Source organism: Ixodes scapularis, unplaced genomic scaffold, assembly GCF_016920785.2.
Source record: "Ixodes scapularis isolate PalLabHiFi unplaced genomic scaffold, ASM1692078v2 PGA_scaffold1__304_contigs__length_218370807, whole genome shotgun sequence".
Lineage (NCBI taxonomy): Eukaryota > Metazoa > Arthropoda > Arachnida > Ixodida > Ixodidae > Ixodes > Ixodes scapularis.
Window position 1 is genome coordinate 159,279,347 of NW_024609846.1, and position 18,370 is coordinate 159,297,716.

The 18,370-nt window shown below is 46.3% G+C and overlaps 1 protein-coding gene across 1 annotated transcript in view; it reads left to right on the forward strand.

Moving 5' to 3' along the window:
• The window catches only part of LOC8054055 (neprilysin-1), a 257,784-nt gene that overhangs the window by 95,299 nt on the left and 144,115 nt on the right, over positions 1 to 18,370 (forward strand). Inside the window, exon 3 of the mRNA XM_029994983.4 lies at positions 7,157 to 7,222. Within this exon, the coding sequence (XP_029850843.2) occupies positions 7,157 to 7,222 (66 nt within the window). The remainder of the gene's footprint in view (positions 1 to 7,156; positions 7,223 to 18,370) is intronic.

The following is an 18,370-nucleotide window of genomic DNA, read 5'->3' on the forward strand; positions in this document are numbered from 1 at the left end:
TTCTAATAAATGTCAGCTTTCTTAAGCACGGCGCTATCTACTGTAATAAATAGAACCTGGAGAAATATACATGCAGGTAAAAGTAATATTCTATAATGACACAGCAGCGCCAAGGCACCGCAGAGAGGCGACAGGCCATACCATAGAGGCCGGCGCTGCCGCGTCTAATGAGGGTCATTACGGGATGATGTAATATACAAGATGAGGTCGACTTGCTCCTCGGAACATCGCAAAAACTGCCGCGCGAGTCTTGGAGGCTTGTTGACGGTTCAAGCGTGTCGGCCAGCGAGCCAAGGTGACCTCGGAGGGCTGTTTGGTGTACATTCTTAGATGGTAAAGCCCTGGCAGTTTGGTGGTCCGATCGCTCACTTCGGTGAAGGCTGCGGTTCCAAGAGGTGCGATAGTTTAACTATAGTTGGCTGCCATCCCCAATGCATTGACAGGGAGGACTAAAACTCAGCGCTGCACTCACCCGGTATGGCTTTCTGTCACCGTCGTCATCGTCATTTACCAGTTTAATTCATATGATGTTATAAAAGACATGACCTTCATCCAAACTGGTCTTGCCATATAATATCATACGCAGGTCATGTGTACATATAGGCTTTTCTGTATGCATGAAGGTTTTTCCGTATGCATAGAGGTTTTTATGTGAGCACAGAGGTTTGCTCGTATTAAGGATGGCATACAAGCTAGTAAAGTGAAGCAGATGAAAAGGGTAGTCAACAGCCTACAGGGAAAATGAAACTTATCAGCAATAAAATGTGCAGAGAAAATCAAATCACAAAGTGAAATTTTACTTCTATTAGCTTTCAATGAACGTAGTAAACCGGTTGATCACGCCAAATTTTATATACGACTTGTCTGCTTAAAGTTTATCAAGATGCAGTTTCTGCAAATAGAACCGTACCTTTCTTGCTATGATATTTATTATGCTCCGAGATATCAAAACAACTCTTCAGTACCCGGAAAACTGTTCAACCAGAAACGCAGATACTATACCTTCGATGCGTCTAACCATATGTTGTTTTTTTGTTTTGATTTGGTTTTTAAGTTTGAAATGGTTCTTGCTCTTTTATACCTCAATTAGACTCCCGCGTTGAATCTCTAAAAAAAAAACCTCAAATAGTTACGGTTACGGCAAAGGGGCACAGAGAGATTTGCGTAAATTTTGACGCCCGTGGTTTTCTTCGTTCTGAAACCCCCGTCTGATCAGGAGAGCCGAGCGGCCGATGACTAACATAATAGTTTTAATTTGAGAACAAAACCTTTGATGCACTTACTGGAAGTGCTTATAAAGAACATGTGAAAATTGTACACGCGTATGTCTCAAAATTCGTAAAACGAACTATAGTAATACGAGCTTACCTCTCACGACGTAGCGATTCGGCTTCTTGTCGTAACCCTCTGTTGATGCAACCGATGCAACTCGTTCGGTCGTGCCAGTAATATCGAAAGCCCAAAAATATCAGATCTGGAATTCAAATTGATAAGTCATAAAACATGTCTTCGTCGAAATAATATACACACGACATAATATTTTGCCAAGACATAATATATATATATATATAGTGAAAAATGACAATATCTGTGTGACTAAATGAGCTTTGTTTTTTACGTCGCCTGAAAACCCTGGCAAACCAAAACTTCGACCGACATTGCGTAATTTTCGGCAAATATTGATATTTATATTGAAAGTTGCAACCGATGCTTCCTCTGTACCACCTATAAATGTTAACTTTGTTTACCTTATGTACTTCGGAATTTTTAGAGCCCGTGAAAATGGGCGTTGAATGTGAGATACGTACAGAGGGAAAGCCAAGTGAAATTTTGAAATGCAATGCCGGGACACCTGTATGACATACCAGCCTACATGTGCAACCCACCACTATGTGGTTATACGCAGACTTGCACCGTACGCATAACAAGTAATCAAATTACTTGTAATCGATTACTTTTTTAAGTAATTTTGTAATCAGTTGATTACTTTTATTAGGCAGGAATCACAAGAGTAATCTGATTACTATTTGAAGTAATAAAATTACTTGTAACCGTTACGATTTGTCCAAGGGACCCCCCCCCCCCCCCCCCCCCCGGCACACGCCTTTTTTCATGAAATGACAAAAAAAAAATTTGCTTTCTTTTTTCGAACGGAAAAAAGAAAGATTTTTGCGGAGCTGTAGGAAACGAGGTCAATATCTTTCTATGTACAGTTTCTGTGGAATGGTATCCGGCCAACTCGTCGAAAGCCAACTCGTCAACGGCCAACTCATCGACGGCCAACTCGTCGACGGCCAATTCATCGAATAGGGCAATTCGTATTAGGGCAATTCGTCGAAGGGCAAATTTTCGAAAGGGGTAATCGGTCGAAGGGCGATTCGTCGAATGGGTTGAGTGACTGTTCGAGGTAAACCGTTGAACCGTTGAATGACGGTTCGAGGTTTGCGGTTCCTTTTTATCTTTACTTTCTTTACTTATTTCAATCTTTACAAGATTGAAAGAAAAATTACCAGAGGGCAAAAATAGGAGAGAAACTTTAGACAAGTTGAAAATTATGTCATCTCATGATCGACATGATCGCCCTCTTGTTACGTTTCTTTATTACCTATATTTAGGGTTCCGTGTTTTCGGAGTTTATATTTCGACAAATTCGAAGGGTGTTTTTCGAAGCTTATTTTTTGCCGAAATTCGGAGTTTATCAGAGTTTATATCTGTTTGATTCCCGATTTTACAAAAATTCGGATTTTAATTTCGCTTTGTTTCGTATTAAACTAAATTAATTAATAATAACCGGAGGTAAACGCATGCCAGATAAAAATAAAACGCGCTTGCATCAATTAAAATTTCTTCGGTTGAATTTGGCTTTGGGCCATTGCCATTGGCAATGCTAGGAAGCTCGTAGTCATACCATTCCATTCCATCAATCTAGCCCGCGGTCGCGGGAAGGGAAGAGGTTGCGGATGTAATAAAGAAGTTTTAACTGCCCCTCTTGCCTTTTTTATAGAATCTCTATGATCTATGATTATGTTTTACAAAAACATAACCTCTTCTCTCTCTAAATCACAAATCTCATGACCCAAAAAGGAAACCAAAAGAGTGGCTTTTGTCGTGACCCGAGTGTAGAATGACCTGTTGCCCTGAATCAACCTTGACGAGACAAGTGCTAAGACCCCTTTTGACAACGGTCCTAGATTTGTAAGATAATTATCGTGGCATTTTCCTAGGACCATTTCCCTGCGCTGCCCAAATTGAAAAAAAAAGGCTGTTCACTTTTTAATTTATAAATTCGGAGTTTATCGGATAAATCCGAATTGACCAGATTTTACCGGTGGGTGTTTCTCGGAGTTTTTCGGATTTATCCAAAAACACGGAGCCCTACTTATATTGTAATGAGCCGCCGCAGACTGTAGCTGCGAAAGCGGCGTCAACTGATCGGCCGGGTAGGTTAACACGCACCCGTCGACCAGTTGGCTCTCGACGAGTTGGCCTAGACCCAGTTGAAATATTTCCCCTACGTGGTCTTTGTGACAAGCAATGTTTCGAGTTGAGAAGTGGTCGGGGCGATCTCATCCGCTAATGGATGCTACACATGATCCGTTTCAAATCCTGGAGCTGCTGCTCTTTTGCATAACATGCGAGCTCATCCACATGTGAATAATAAAATGAGCGACGCAAACTTTGAGCGACAACCCTTGCTCAAGCTTAACAAGATCGAGAACCCCCTCCGCTCCCCCCCCCCCCTCCTTCCCCCACGCACACACTGGCGAACGCCCAAATCCTTAAACGTCTTCAAACGAATTCTATATTCTATGCTTGTGTCCGCATTGTGAAGGTGCAACGACCACGAAGAGGGAGCCAGTTGTTTTTCTTGAATACTTGCGCAAATGTGAAATATAGGTTGGAAGTAGTTCATTGTTATGAGCGCTAAAGATGTGCCTTCACACAATAAAGTAATCGGAAAAGTAACGATTACTTCTTTAAGTAATGTCCAATTACTTTTGCCTGCGAGTAATCAAGTAATCTAATCGAATACTTTTTAGCCAAGAGTAATAGTAATTGTAATCGATTACTTTTTTTTTGTAACGTGTACAATACTGGTTATAGGGCACCGATACGCGATACTGTTTGCATGTATGAAGACACCGGTACCGGCACGAAATTACATGCCACTTATCTCTATGATTTTTTGTCGGTAGCATTGTACCCCATTACAACCGACAAGTAAATCCCTTTACAGGCGACTAGTCAACTCGTGTCGGCGGCCCATATGCAATACCGCGTGACCCGTATCTGATACCGGGTGACCCGTATTCAATACCCGGTGACCCCTATTTAATACCGGGTGATCTTTCTGGTACCGAGTGGCTCAAATATGATCCCGAGTGACCCGTATTTGTATACCGGTATATGTATGAAAGTGACTGGTACGGTTATACCGGTGACTGGTATTAGCCTATATAAAACCTGTATCAAGTCGTACAGATTTTTTTTTCAGTTGTGATACAATGCATTCGAAGCCGCACTCGGCGTTTTTTTACATAAGACCTGAAAATAGTGAATACAAATTTCCTCCATGGGCCGGCGGAATTCGCCGCGATCATCGCAATTTGGTTGGTTTTGGTTGGATTTGGTTGGTGTATATTTTATTTATTTTATTTATTATTATCGCAATCCTAGCACGCCCGTTCAATCCGCCGGCGAGCGAAGAGCAATCTGATAATACATAAACATATTTTGCACAAAGAAAAAACAAAAAAAACTCCTATATAATTCTTTGTTTCTGCCGACTCTCACTTACTGTCATGTCATATGGGGAACAACTACAAATCAGAACATGTTAAAGTTACTCGTCGCACAAAAAAGGGCTCTACGTATTATAACTAACGTTCCATGATTTATATCAACTGGTAAGTATTTTAATGAATTAAATATTATAAATGTGTTAAAAGTGCATGATTTCAGACTAGTTTCTCTTTACAAAAATGCAGTAACAATAAACAACGTACCACTGCTACAATTATTTAATCTAATCAAACACATACCATCGTATAATATAAGACAGCCCGAAATATGAAAAATACCGACCGTCAGAACCTTGTATCGACATCAATCTATACTTCATACCTTGCCTGTTCTCCTTAACAACCTTGCAAAACAAAACATTACACCCGAAACATCAACAAAACAGTCCCTGAAGTCCCATTTCATATTTTACTGATGCGACATTTTCGAATTTTTCTTTATGCTTATATGGTTTTTCGCTGTTGTATTTTTCTTATGTGACCTTGTTGTATAGTATGTACGCATGCTGTTCTTTTTTGTGTGTGTATCATGATGTCTGCAAATTCATCACCTTGTTTTACTTGACTAGGTATGTAGGCATGTACGTGATGTATGTATGTGTGTATGTATGACGTGTTGCATGTATAGTGTGTTATTTATGCTGATTCACCGGTTATAATATTTGCGTTTTTATTACTTGATTATTACTTGACCCGGTATATATATATATCTGTGCGTTTATGTCTGTATTATTGTCACTCCACCTCTTCGTCGGTTAGACTTTAAATGTTCTGCTATGCTTTGAGTGATTATTTAGTTTGAATTTTATTGTGTACTCTATGCCAAGTGCTGGGGGGCAGGGGCCTGTCAAGCTGCAACTGCAGCTTTTTTCCCTGCTCTCCACACTCCTTTGGAGTGAAACTAAACGATTATATATAATACGAGGAGCAAAACATATTTTTCATGTAGATTTCTTCAAATAATAGCACTTTTGAATGTCGTACCATAGTGATTTTTTGAACCGTTCATTATACAAACGACAAACGCTTTGTAGAGGCATATTCCAGCGCAGATAAATGAAACAAATGGCGGTGTATTATAGTCGTTTCTGCTTACAAATGCGGGACATGCGATTTAATATGATGTCCGAAAAACTATTGCGGGTCGAATAACATAAAACAAATACAAAGCAATGCTAGACACCGATAGGTTTTTGAATTTCAAAGTTCCGAACTTGTACTCCGGCGCGAGATCAAGAAACACGAACGAAGCCCTACACGCGGCCAAGACGTGCCTTAGAATAGATTCAAGTGGACAGCGCTTCAATGCTACGCAATGCTGACGCTGTCTCTGGTGGCGAAGCTGTTTTAGGTGGCGCTGCCTACCATTTTCCAACAGAGCCGTATATAGTTTATAGAAAGTCTTTGGGCAATTTTATGAAAAGAATATGAGGCAAATGAGGAGGCGCCACTGGCAGAAGGCGGGTTGGGCGTGTTCACAAATTGGAATGTGGTCATTTAAAAGCCTCCTATAATACCCTGGCGGTGGTCACAAGAAACTATTATTGTCAGTGCGTTGGAGGTAAATGTAGTAACTCTGGTGGGCTGAAACTATGGTACGCGTGACGTTTGAATGACGGTCATTGAAAATGCTAAAAGAAACAACGGTGCGCTCAAAACCAACAAACTCCTCCGGCCGAAAACGCGCTGGGGAATCGCCTTGGATTGTGTATGGTCAGCATGGTCAGCATAGTCTGCCGTCCAAACAAAACAACGTTCGAGCAGCACATTCGTTTTTTTCTTTCATTTTGCATGACCCTAGTCGAAACATCACGTGCACCATATGTTGAACACTCAAGAATTACTACATTTAACTCTAACGCAAGTATAGAATAGTTTATTGCTACCACCACTGGGGGTAATTATCGGCTTCTGGTTAACCAAGAGAGTATGCCCAGCCCTCAATCTACATCTGGGGCAGACCGTTGCTCTGCCCGCTTCACCTATGTGTAGCGCAAGTTCGTCTGCTTCTTGCCCTGAGGTTGCGATGATGTCAGAACGCCGAGCACTTGTTGGTTGATCGAAAAAATAGTAGGCAGACTTCGAGGCATCCATCATTGAGGTCTACCCACTATTCCTTTAATCAGAGCCAATCAGAGCTCGGCACAAGTACTGCAACGTCACCGCTTGAGCATAATATGCCATGCCGTGCATTTCTTCAACTGGCAGCAACAACAGCAAATTCAGTATGCTTGAGCTACCTAAGGCTTTTCGTGCTCGGAATGCCTAATGACGGACGTCCATGTTGTTTCTTGTGTCTTTTGCGCATTCAGTTAACATCAAACTCACGTCTCACTACGTTGCATCTATCGCAGAACTCACGCGACCCGGTTCAAGGCTACCGACACAAGTTTGCCGGGCGGCTGTCTGCCAAGAACGAGGTAAGTGACTGCAAGGATATCCTTCGGCACTCTTGGAGCAGGAGCGGTGTTCAAAGCGTCTTCGACTTTCACCGCTTTGGACAACTCACACTGCCGATCACGTAGGCGACGTGCCGACTGCGTTGTGTCCTTCTAGCTCTTTTTTTACGACGTAACTATTGCCATAATATGCAGTCTTATGCGTGTCTCGAATCCCAAGGATCGCTAACAGTGTCCACAGCCGCTCTCCTTGTCGGAAGCTGTGTGTGACACAGCGTCGAGAATCTAAGGGAGAGGAGGAGGCGAGAGCACGAGGGGATCTCCGAACACCGAGCTCTGTGTTGGAAGAATTTATTGGTAAAACCTAAAGCTCGCTGCCTTTGTCTCCGCCATCTCCACTGCACTCGTCGAACACGTTCAAATGCAAAAGCCGAACGCCTGATGCCGGCGTTCCGCATTCCAACGCGTTCCACGAGTGCAGCGGAGACGAAGGTCTACCCCCTAATCGTTCCAACCAGAGCTCGGCGTTCTGACCTCCACACGCGCTCTCGTCTCCTCACTTCCCTCAGTTTCTCGCCGCATTGCCTTTCGGGATTGAACCACCACTGCTCCTGCGTGTTTGGCAGTGGCAGCGAACATCTTAACTTTGTTCGAAATTACTTTGCATCAGTGGTTGTGGACGAACAAGATTTTGTGTGACTCGTACACAGCGGAACAAACGAATAAATAAGAGCTCCTTGAACGAGGTCGTACGGTTGCCCTTGATACTTTAATTTTTTATTTGTGCATTCCAATACATGTTGGCGTCGTGGGAATTCTAGGGAGTGGGTAGAATGAGCATGATATTCGACATCCTCCCGTTTCATCTGTCAGGGGGAGGAACTGTAATGAGAGAGAATGGCTCGTGGTAGAGCACCTATGGCGTTAGCAGCAGATCGCCGGCTCTGTTTCAGTCTCGCACAGTTGCAGCATGCCCGCGTTACACGGTGCTCACCAAACGTAGAGACCCGTTTGCTGTTTACATTTACGTGAACTGCCGCTTGCGTCACAAGCGTCTTCCGGTCGTTTCGTCTTTGTGAGCCTGTGGAGCTTTCTTACGTCACAAAGGATAGAAAGCCTAAATGTTGCACGGACAACAACGTTGGAGATTTAACGAGGGCGCTCGGCTGTAAAAGTTGACGTCCTGGAAGGGGCAAGTTGGTTTACAAAAATATTTTTTAAAAAATTAACAGATATCGCGTTTCTGTTTCTTTTGGCGTTCACCTGGAGAATTGATGGTTAAACGTTTCATCTACATTTCAAGCAGTGTTGTTAAGCTGGGCTTTGTTCATTTTTTTATGAACGGGGAGTTCTCTTGGACGTTAAAGACTGGAGCACCGCATGGTGGCGTTTGCCATGAAGAGGGTCTGTAAGGAACGCGCGAACTGCGTCTTTCATCTAATGTAAGCACTATCCGGGCGGCGGCGGTAGAATGATTGCCTTGTCACGTAGCGCTCAGTAGAGAAGCCCAAGCAGGTGAGGCCGCTCGCTCAACGCTGCAGTCATTGCTGAGATAAATAAGCTGAGCTTCAGAGTAAATATACGCTTGAGCCATCTTTCTGCTTAACATTATTGTGGCCAGTTGTCTGAATCTCTGCACCGAGCACAAAAATGGCGACCTCCACGAGAAAAGTAAGAACGAAGTGCCAATATTTTGAGAGTACCTTCTTTAGTGGCTCTAGTCCATTACGTCTCGTACTTTCGGATGGATGGATGCTAATGGCTGTGCCTGTATCCTTCATAACGGGCGCTCCTCTGTTCGCCTTTCAAAAATGAAAGGCGAACAGAGGAGCGCGTGGCTTGCAGTACAGGCTGCGCCGCCTGGAAGTGAGCATAGGGTCGAGGGTGTGTGGCCCACTTCGGCATTGCGCCTCTTAAGGCCTGTTCACACATGTAGCGGAGCGCTTCAAGCGTAGCGCTGACCTCGCGCTAAGCGCGTGCTGACGGGAGCGTTCACCAGCTTTGTGTCGTACCGTCAATACTGTTGGTTGTTAATGGCAGACAATAAGTAGCAGACGACACGTGAGAAGCGCTACATTAGCGCTTCGCTGCATGTGTGAACCGGCCTTTAGTGCGCTGAAACCTATCACCGCTCTCTGCTCGCTCGGTGCGTGAGACGCGAGCAAGCTCGCCGCTAACAGGAGCCAGAGCGCGCGCCCAGCGCTGCTGCTAGCGCTGGGCGCGCGCGCGCCGAGTGAGCGAAGATAGCGGTGATAGCTTTTAGCGCACTAACCGCTCATTCACACTGGAAGCGGATCCGCGTTCGCAAAACCCTTGTGAACGCGGTTGTATAAAGATCCAGTGCAATTGCACGTGCACTTGATGTCATCAAGTGCACGTGCAATTGTACTGGATCTTTATACAACTGAATTCACAACCGCTTTGCGAACGCGGATCCGCTTCCAGTGTTATTGAGCGGTAAGAGGCGCAATGCCGAAGCTTGGGAAGCGCGAGCGATGGCGCATTCGCCTTTTCCACAAAGACGCAGCCATTTTAAATGTCGTCACTTCTGGTATGCGGTAAAACATCGTTCTAATTTCTCCTTGCTGCTGGAAGGTGTTCACAAAAAATGCGTGATTTTCGCACTTTCTTGTTTTGCCTCCCTTATATTTGCTCGCATATTCCAGGTTGAAATGTTTTATTCTTTTTTCGTCCCGCATATCAGATACGGGACCCACGTGACTGAGAACAACAGGAAACAAAACACGTCTTTACACATTGGAGTAGGGCTCACACCCTCGTCCCAAGGCTCACTTTCAGGCGGCGCAGCCTGTACCGCGGGCCACGCCCTTCTCTGTTCGCATTTCATTTTAAACCCGATAGTACATTGGCTATTTGAAAAAGTTGTACCACTCGGGCTCGTTGGTGCCGCCGATTCGACGTCGGCGCAACGACCGTCGAACTGAAGTTTTGGGGTGCCATATATGGGCGGTGTTGTACGGAACGGCGTTCGGTTTTCCTGGAACGCGTTCCTTTTAGGAGGAACGAAGGAACGCCGCCGTTCGATTTCGCATCGGTGGAACTGGAACGGGAATTCGTTACCTTTTTACTGGAACGGAAAAAGGAACGGCGTTCCTATTTTTTCGTCCAGTGGGGTAATTTGTACTTTGTTTCTAAGGAGGAAATTCTAAAAGTATAAAAAAATAACTTTACGAAGAGCAGGATCCCGTTAACTTTTTGGTTACTTATCCTAGGGATTATTTCGAGTGGTCCTCGCTTGGTAACAGTCGGGTGCAGGAGAGCTTCGGTACATATTTTTTTTTTTCGATGCCCGAGACTCTGGTGCAAAAAGCAACACTTTTAGTCGAAGGAAAAGACACAGAAAGAGGAACGTTTCAAACTCAACTACTTTCTTTGCTTCCACGTATCCTCATACACCCAGAGATATAGGGCCGGCTACTGCCAGACCTGAACTTACACAAAGAGACCTATGGTTACAAAACAAGCTGGTTACCATACATCGAACGCAACCTTGTATCCTGAACTTTTGTCACTTAAAAGATAACCAAAATTTCACCTTTTATTTTTCTTTCTCCCTTTGTCCATCACCTTCGAACTGGACAACTAATCCAACCTTCACCTAAAAGGACTTGTTTTCAAGACTGATCTTCCCCTTTCTTCACTTGCTCGTCTTGCGGACATCAACATCGATAAGCAACTGTTCTTACGTTCGAACGAGGGATTTTGTTAGATTGAAACGTGTGAGGTTGTAAAACGATTGAGCAATTTGGGGAAAGAGTACATTTGGCTCGTCTAAATCGCCCACCAAAAACCTGAATATGGTTAAATCTGAGATTTTTAAAGGTGAATATATCAATAAATCCAACCCTGCTTCCGCTTGTTCTCTTCTCCATGTGCCCGTTCATCACGGCATTCAAATTCGTACTTGGACATTTGATAGAATAGATTTAAAAAATATTTGCTTGATCTAACTGCTAATCACCAAAATATAAATGTAACGTATATGTAACGATACGTTCCATTTTTTTTTACTGTAACGGGAACCAGTTCTTTTCTCACATATAAAACTTGTAACGGGATCGCGTTCCAAACATCACAAGGAACAAAGAACGAGCTTTCGTTCCTTTTTTTGAGGAACGTGTACAGAACTGGTATGGGACAAGGGGTGTAAAGATATACCCTTTCTTTCTGAGACTAGCGTCGGCTGTGCCTAGAGTTAAGCTGAAACGAGATATAGTATATACTAGGGTAATTTCATGCGCGGTTTGGTTTGAGCTGGTGACATCTAAGCATTTTGCTTCGAACGCTTCTTTTTATTTTTGTTTTGTTCTGAAGCGCGTGAATGAGCGTCTCCCTTCACGCGCTTTATAGCGTTGACTGCGCTACACCGGCATTTTGTTTTCGACGATTTCTTTGTATTGTTCTTGTGAGCGCGTGCTGTTGGCATCGGGTACTACAAAGGATGTGATCACACTAAACAGAAGGACATTGAGGCAACCTAGGTTATATTCGAATGACGGGGCGGCTGTTCGGAACGCCCGTCCACCTGCACGCGCTCGTCGCCTTTTATGCTCGTGCATGCTCGAGCCACACGAGAAGCGGAAGCGTTGTCGAAGGTACAAACAAATTAAATGTATAGTTCCTTGAAATCACTAAAATTTGTGTTGTAGGTACCTAATGGGGTATCCACACGAAGGAGAAATCCGCCCCTTTCCTCCGCGGAGCGCGCATCACGTGAGACATACGTCATCCCTTTTTGACGCCTCGCTGTCCTCGCGCCGCCGTTCTCCTCCGGGGCGGAGGCGCGGAGGCTACGTGCTGTCAGCACGAAAGCTCCGCAGGTGCACGCGGCGGAGCCGGGGACGGAGTTTCCCGGGATGTTGACGTCACGACATCCGTCCGCGGAGTTCTCCTTCGTGTGGATACCCTTTTAGTTCCCCAATGAAACAAAAATTACAGTCAATAAAGAAAAATAAATATTGTAGGTAGCTCAGTTGGTAGGGCAGAGGACAGTAATCTAAGAGATGAGTGTCATCCATAAGTCGCTGGTTTGAATTCGTCTCGGCGGACGAAAATCTTTGTTTGCTTACAAAGAAGGTGTCGGTGAACGCACCGGGCAAACCAGGTAGCCGTCGTGCGTCAGTCAGGCATTGTTCAGTACGCGCGCACGGGGGCTCAGCATATTGCCCAGCATCCACTGGAAAATGTCAGCGGATGCTCAAGCCCTCGTTGCACCCCCCCCCCCCCCCCCCCCCCTCCTCCGGTTCCGGAGTCCCTGGCGCGGACCGAGCCCTGTTGTCGAGAATGCGACCGCTACACGCGTCTGATAACACTACATCCCTCTCGCCTTCCCCTGTCTACGCCACTGAGGCTATGGTAGTACATAAAACGACGATCTGCGATTATAGCAACAGCGCTGCCAGGTTAAAAAAACACAACAAACTCCTTCTTGCTAAAAAAAGAAAAAGTTCTTTGGGAGGGTGGATACAACACAACGAACATAATCATAAAGCAATTGTCTGACGAACGCCTTGAGGAAGGCATTGATGAATGTCGAAGACTCCTTCGGGCGCCTCGGACGACATGCGCAAGAGCGCAAGGCGATCTTGATGCCACCGTCGGTATCCCGTTGAGAAAAAATTTGCAGGTTGCCAGACGGGCGAACAATATACCGCCAATAAGACCATATGCGAAATCGCCAAATTTGTTTTGTCGAGATTCCTGCGCTGTTTGTCAATTGCGTAGCGTTGTTTGAAACAATCGAGGCCTACTGCTCACCGTCATCGATGTTCACCCACACCTGCGAGCTAAGGGTTATACTTCGTTTCACATTATCTCCGAGGGAAGCCAAAGCTAGAAGCGCGAGACCAGCGCTTTTTGCGTTTCTCCCCAGCTCGCTCGCTCGAGCAAAGCCTGAACGCACGGAACTTTCGCGCTCGCGCTTCCAGCTTTGCCTTCGCTCGCACATAAGGTGAAACGAGGTATAGTATTGCTATGGTGCCTGGAACGCGTCTCCGACTGGTATGTTAACCGCGCCCAAAATGTGGTCCCTCGATTTCCGCCTGATGACGTCATAGAAGTGTCATGCTGTCGCCGGTTGAGATCCTGGCGGCGTGCCAACAGTTGGGGTATATGTGACAGACGCCTGTTGTGCTGCAGGTCGCTTTCTACTGTGAGAGTCCACGGAAGCTGCAGCAGCCAGAATTTGGGACGCCTGGGACGCCGTGACGACAGCGACACTCGCGTTCGCTCGTGCTTTTCGCCAGCATTTCTACGGCCAACCGCCATGATCGCGACAGGCAACAGCATGACACTCCGGCTTCTGTGACGTCATTTGTTGCCACTTGGGGACCACTTTTGATGTATGGACGGAATAGGACCCTATACACACCAGTCGGAGATGCGCTCCAGGCACCATAGTATTGCTTTACGCTCTTCTTCCCCACGTGCGTGCTCGTCGCCCCGCCGGTCGCTGGTTTCTAGCCTCAACGAACATGGTGTACGTACACTTCAGCTCGAAATTTGGCTTTCAGTGCCCGCAAAAGCACGGGTGCGGCCGTCTTTTTTTTTTTTTTTTTTTTTTCTTTATAAAGCGCTTTATTTGCGCTAGTGCAGTTGGCGTAGGCAGCGCCTACGCCAACTGGTGAGACAAAACACGTTCTCCGGCGCCCCACTTGAGGGCGCCCTGCATTTCGCATATTATCTATTGTGAAGAAATCCCAGGCCAAGGTAGGGACTCTTTGTGCAGCCCGGGCTCAGCCTCCCAACGTATAGGCAACGACATGTCGCGGCGCACACAGGCGTTAGAAGAAGAGGAGGAATTAGTAAGCACGACGGCCTCGGGGAGCGCTCCCGACAGGCATGAGTTGCGCGTTCATCCCCGTAGCGCCGTCTTTCCCGCACGGCATGTTGCTCCTGCTCCTCATGTGACTGAATTCGGCGAAAATCGGCGCCGCGCGTTCGACGCGCGCGGCGCGCTCAAAAGCAGGGGAACATACTGTCGGGTTGCGTGCAACGTCTACTTTCCTGCACGGCATTTGATCCGGATCCTCACGTAATCGGATCTCGGCGAAAAGCGGCGCGGCGGCACGTGGAAAACAGACGCGCAACTCTGGCTCCCGTAGGGAGCCTATACAGGAACTCTAGCATAGAGTAGAGCGACGATATACCCCTACGGGCCTGAGTAGCGCAATAATAACCACAGGGTTGCGAGCTTTGCTCCAAGCGCTGCGGGAAGCAACAAGGGGAAGCTACCATCCTTTCTCCAGGAGACGCGGTGACGCAGTCTCGAGACCGAGCAAATAGTGCGGCGATGCGCCGCGCAAGCACTGTCGATCGTCTCCTTTTCCGCTCCCCATCTGTGCGCTTGGTTGCCGTGGTATTGACACGGGAGAGAGAAGCGCGCCCACTCATCTGTTGGAACTAGGGGTCAAGTATTATTTCAACACAGACTACCCAGCTGTTGCGGGAGGTTCCGCCATAGCTGGGCCTCATCGAGCGAAAGCCGCTGCCTGAGCTCCTTGATGGCTTTCTCTTTCGAGTCATATAGCTACCGTTATATGGCGTGCGAGTTCATCTGCTGGTTGCGCAGCTCATGCACTTGCTTACAGTACACCTCCACCGTAAGAACTTTCTGACTTTGTGCGGCGCCACGGCTCTCCCTAGCCATAAGAATTAAGGGTTATTGCTATGATTATTACTTTCGAACGCACTCACGTGGTTCTTTCTATTCAGTATCTACGACTAAAAGTACTGTCTACTAGAATCTGTGATAGTGTTTGGACCGGCGCTACTCTACGATGAAAACTTGTGAGGCTACGTAACAATCGGGGCGGTGCAGTCGACTGGGCAGCAGAAAGTCGCTGCAGTCCGCACGTGCCGCCGCACGTGCGCGTGCACGCGGTGCACGTGCACAACCACCACCATACTGACCTTACTGCCGATGCGCCGGTGTCGACACCTATCACGATCTACACCACACGCCTCACGCGAGCCTCTCCGGTCCCAAAACTGCAGCATTCTATACTCCGTTTCACCTTATGTTGTACCGCAGCAAAGGCTGGAAGCGCGAGCTCATAGCGTTGGCGGCTACCCTTGGTGCACGAGAGCTTGTGCCGCCGAGATGTGAGAACAACGAGCTCGCGCTTGTAACCTTTTCTGCGGTACAACACAATGTGAAACAGAGTATAGTACTCTGCACTAAAAGTGCGTATTTGGCTGCTTCGTGAGCGCGCGCTCTTTGCGCGTTCTTCAACTTCCCCTTTTTAATTGTGTGTCTGTTTTTTACATTTACCGTTTTTATTAGCTCGTGCAAAACGTTTTTCTGCGCAACGACGCATTTTGGTACACTTGCACGCTGTATAAAACCATCGTAAATGCAATGAGTGGGCAGCCTACCCGGCTGACATCATTCTTCCAGTCGGTTTTGTGTAGACATCTTTCCCACCTTCCACGTGACTAGTGCATTTGTTAACACTGCAGCCGGTCATTTTCACCGGACGCGTCGTATGTGAATGCAAACGCTATTGCGGCAAAATACAATGGCCGATGAAAACGGCGCCACTTTCGTTTCGAATAAACAAAATGAACGCCGCTCGCGAGCAATCCAGGCAAGTGCACGTCTGCGCGGTGCCGATGTTCCGGTCGCGTGTGACTCCGTAGGAGCCGCAGACGCGAGGAGAGCGGCGGAGGCGAGTGGAGTTGGTGTCGTCTGCTATCCAGAACTTAGAACACTATTACACAGTCCCCAGTTGCTCTCCACGAATAAGAACGCTATCCGGAGCGCGAGTTCGTCTGCTTTTTCCGCAGGGGTTGCGATGACGCTAAACGCCGAGCTCTTACTGGCTGATTGAAAACAAATAGTGGGTAGAGCTCAAGGCATCTAGCATATCCGGTCTACCCACTATCCTTTCTATCAAATCAATCAGAGCTCGTCGTTGTTCTGATGACACCGCAACTCCAGCGCAAGAAGGAGACGACTTGCTCTCCGTATTACACTGTGCCCAGTTGCCACACATGATGTTTAAAGGTATGAGAAACTTACAGCTCGTTTTATTTTAGTATGACGTTCATAATTTGCAAACTCAAAGCGGAAAGTACGTTCTGTCCAAAACTCGCCTTCTGACATGGCCACTTCCCCGCACAATTCCATGAAGCGAAATCGTGCATGTAGCTTGCTCTCCGCCAATGCGGAGTTGGCGGCGAGAGGAAAAATGATGCGACGCTCTCGCTCTAGAAGCAGATCGTATGCAGTTACTCCAGCATAGAGTACCCTGGAGGCGTTGTCTCCCCCAACGCCTTCTTTTTACGGTGATGACTGTCAGGTTGCTCGCTTCCCAAATGGGATCCGGCTACAGCACCGCTTCTCTCGTTTTCCGCTACGCGGCGCCGCTACTCGCCACCCCTGTTCATACCGAAAGCTCTCGCATCTGTCAACTCAGAAAAAGGAAACATGCCACTACATTTTCTTAGTCACTAATGCGGTTCATGAATACTATAATGACTTTATTCTTCTTTTTTTTTTTTTTATTTTACGCGAACAGATGTTTTGTCATCATACCCGGTCAAGCACTTTCACAAATGGGAGTAGCCTCACGGGGTGTAAAAGCGGAACGAAGCTATGGGAATTCTTAGGGCAATCCTGTTGAAGTTGATCGCCCCTGGGAGACATGCGCTAAGCATTCGTGCCTTAATCTGTTTTTACGTTGAATTCGATGTATACTAGAGTGTTTTCTGACAGGCCGTATATTATCAGGTAAAACATTCAAACGATAATTCCATTCTTTCGTCTTATATAGCGCATAATACCGTATAAAACGCGCAGACAACTTAAGAAATTTTGGCAACCTGCACATATGTTATGTATCATATCGATATTTACCTGCACTAAACAGAAACAACCCGGAGAGCATGTAACCGTAGTATGAGTGTAAACAAACCAAATTGTTTCATTCCACTCTTCTGGAATTGTGAATATACAGTTAGACTTCCCTTAAATTTACCACGTCGGTGTAAAAAAAAAAATTCTTTTTTGCTTAATTTAGAATTTGTCAAGGGTAAAAATGTGAGAAATCCGGAATGACTTCTTATAGAAACAGTCGTTTTTATGGAACATTATTATGAATGAGAGCCTGATGTGAGAATAAAATACGTTTCAAACTAATTAGTCGTTATTATATGGTATAATATATTTATTTTAGCTCAGGAGAAGCGCGCCGCCGAAGAAAGGCAAATTATTCATACATTGAAGGCATTCGGCGCCGCTTCTAGTAATGAGCAAATGGTATTGTACAAATTAATTTGTTTATACAAATTTATATACTGCTGTATAAAGGACGTTAGTTGTTTATACAGCAGTCGCTCAGTCTCCCAGAACATGGCGACATTGTTACTCACTGTAGATGAGCAATTTAGCCATTTCAATACGGCTGCTTGCTCGGGGCTTTTACCGTGCACCATGCAGTAGAGATACACGACCGCACGCCAGTACGATGCACATTCAGGTCGAAATGGGCAGCGGTGGAAATCGAACCTGTGGGATCCGTAATTTCTGCAGCGCTAGCTTTCTCGTTCCACATGCTCCGAGCAGGTGTGCACTAGCACAAATGTCAAATTGGACGTTTAGTGATTTATACAGCGTAAGATCGGTCTGCCAGGATCGGGAGACACTGGTTTGCACTGTAGATGAGCAATTTCGCCAATCCAGTACGACTGCTAACCTGGGGTCTTTAACGCGCTCACGCAGTAGTGATACACAACCGCACGCCGGTATAATGCTCATCCAGATTGAAACAGGCAGGGGTGGGGCTCGAACCCAGGATGACTGGGTTCTGCAGCGCTCCACGCGTGTCGAGCAGGGTGTGTGCTTTTTTAGCCCACTCGGCCACCGATCCTCCCGTGCGCTAGCCAACTCGGCGCAGGAGATCGAACTATAGGGGGCGCTTTATCGAGCTTGTTGTCCACACAGCGCGGTGTTTACTAACACAGCAAAACAAAGAAATTGAAATTCGCCTAGCATAGTCTGGGCACGAGCGCTTCGCTTTGACCAGTGCTTTGGACGCACGAGGTGCGGCCTTCGAATCGTCATCTTCGATTTCTCAGATCAACAACAAACAATAAAATTAGGTTTGTTGTCCACACAGATGCAGCATGCCGCTAGTGGCGTGACTG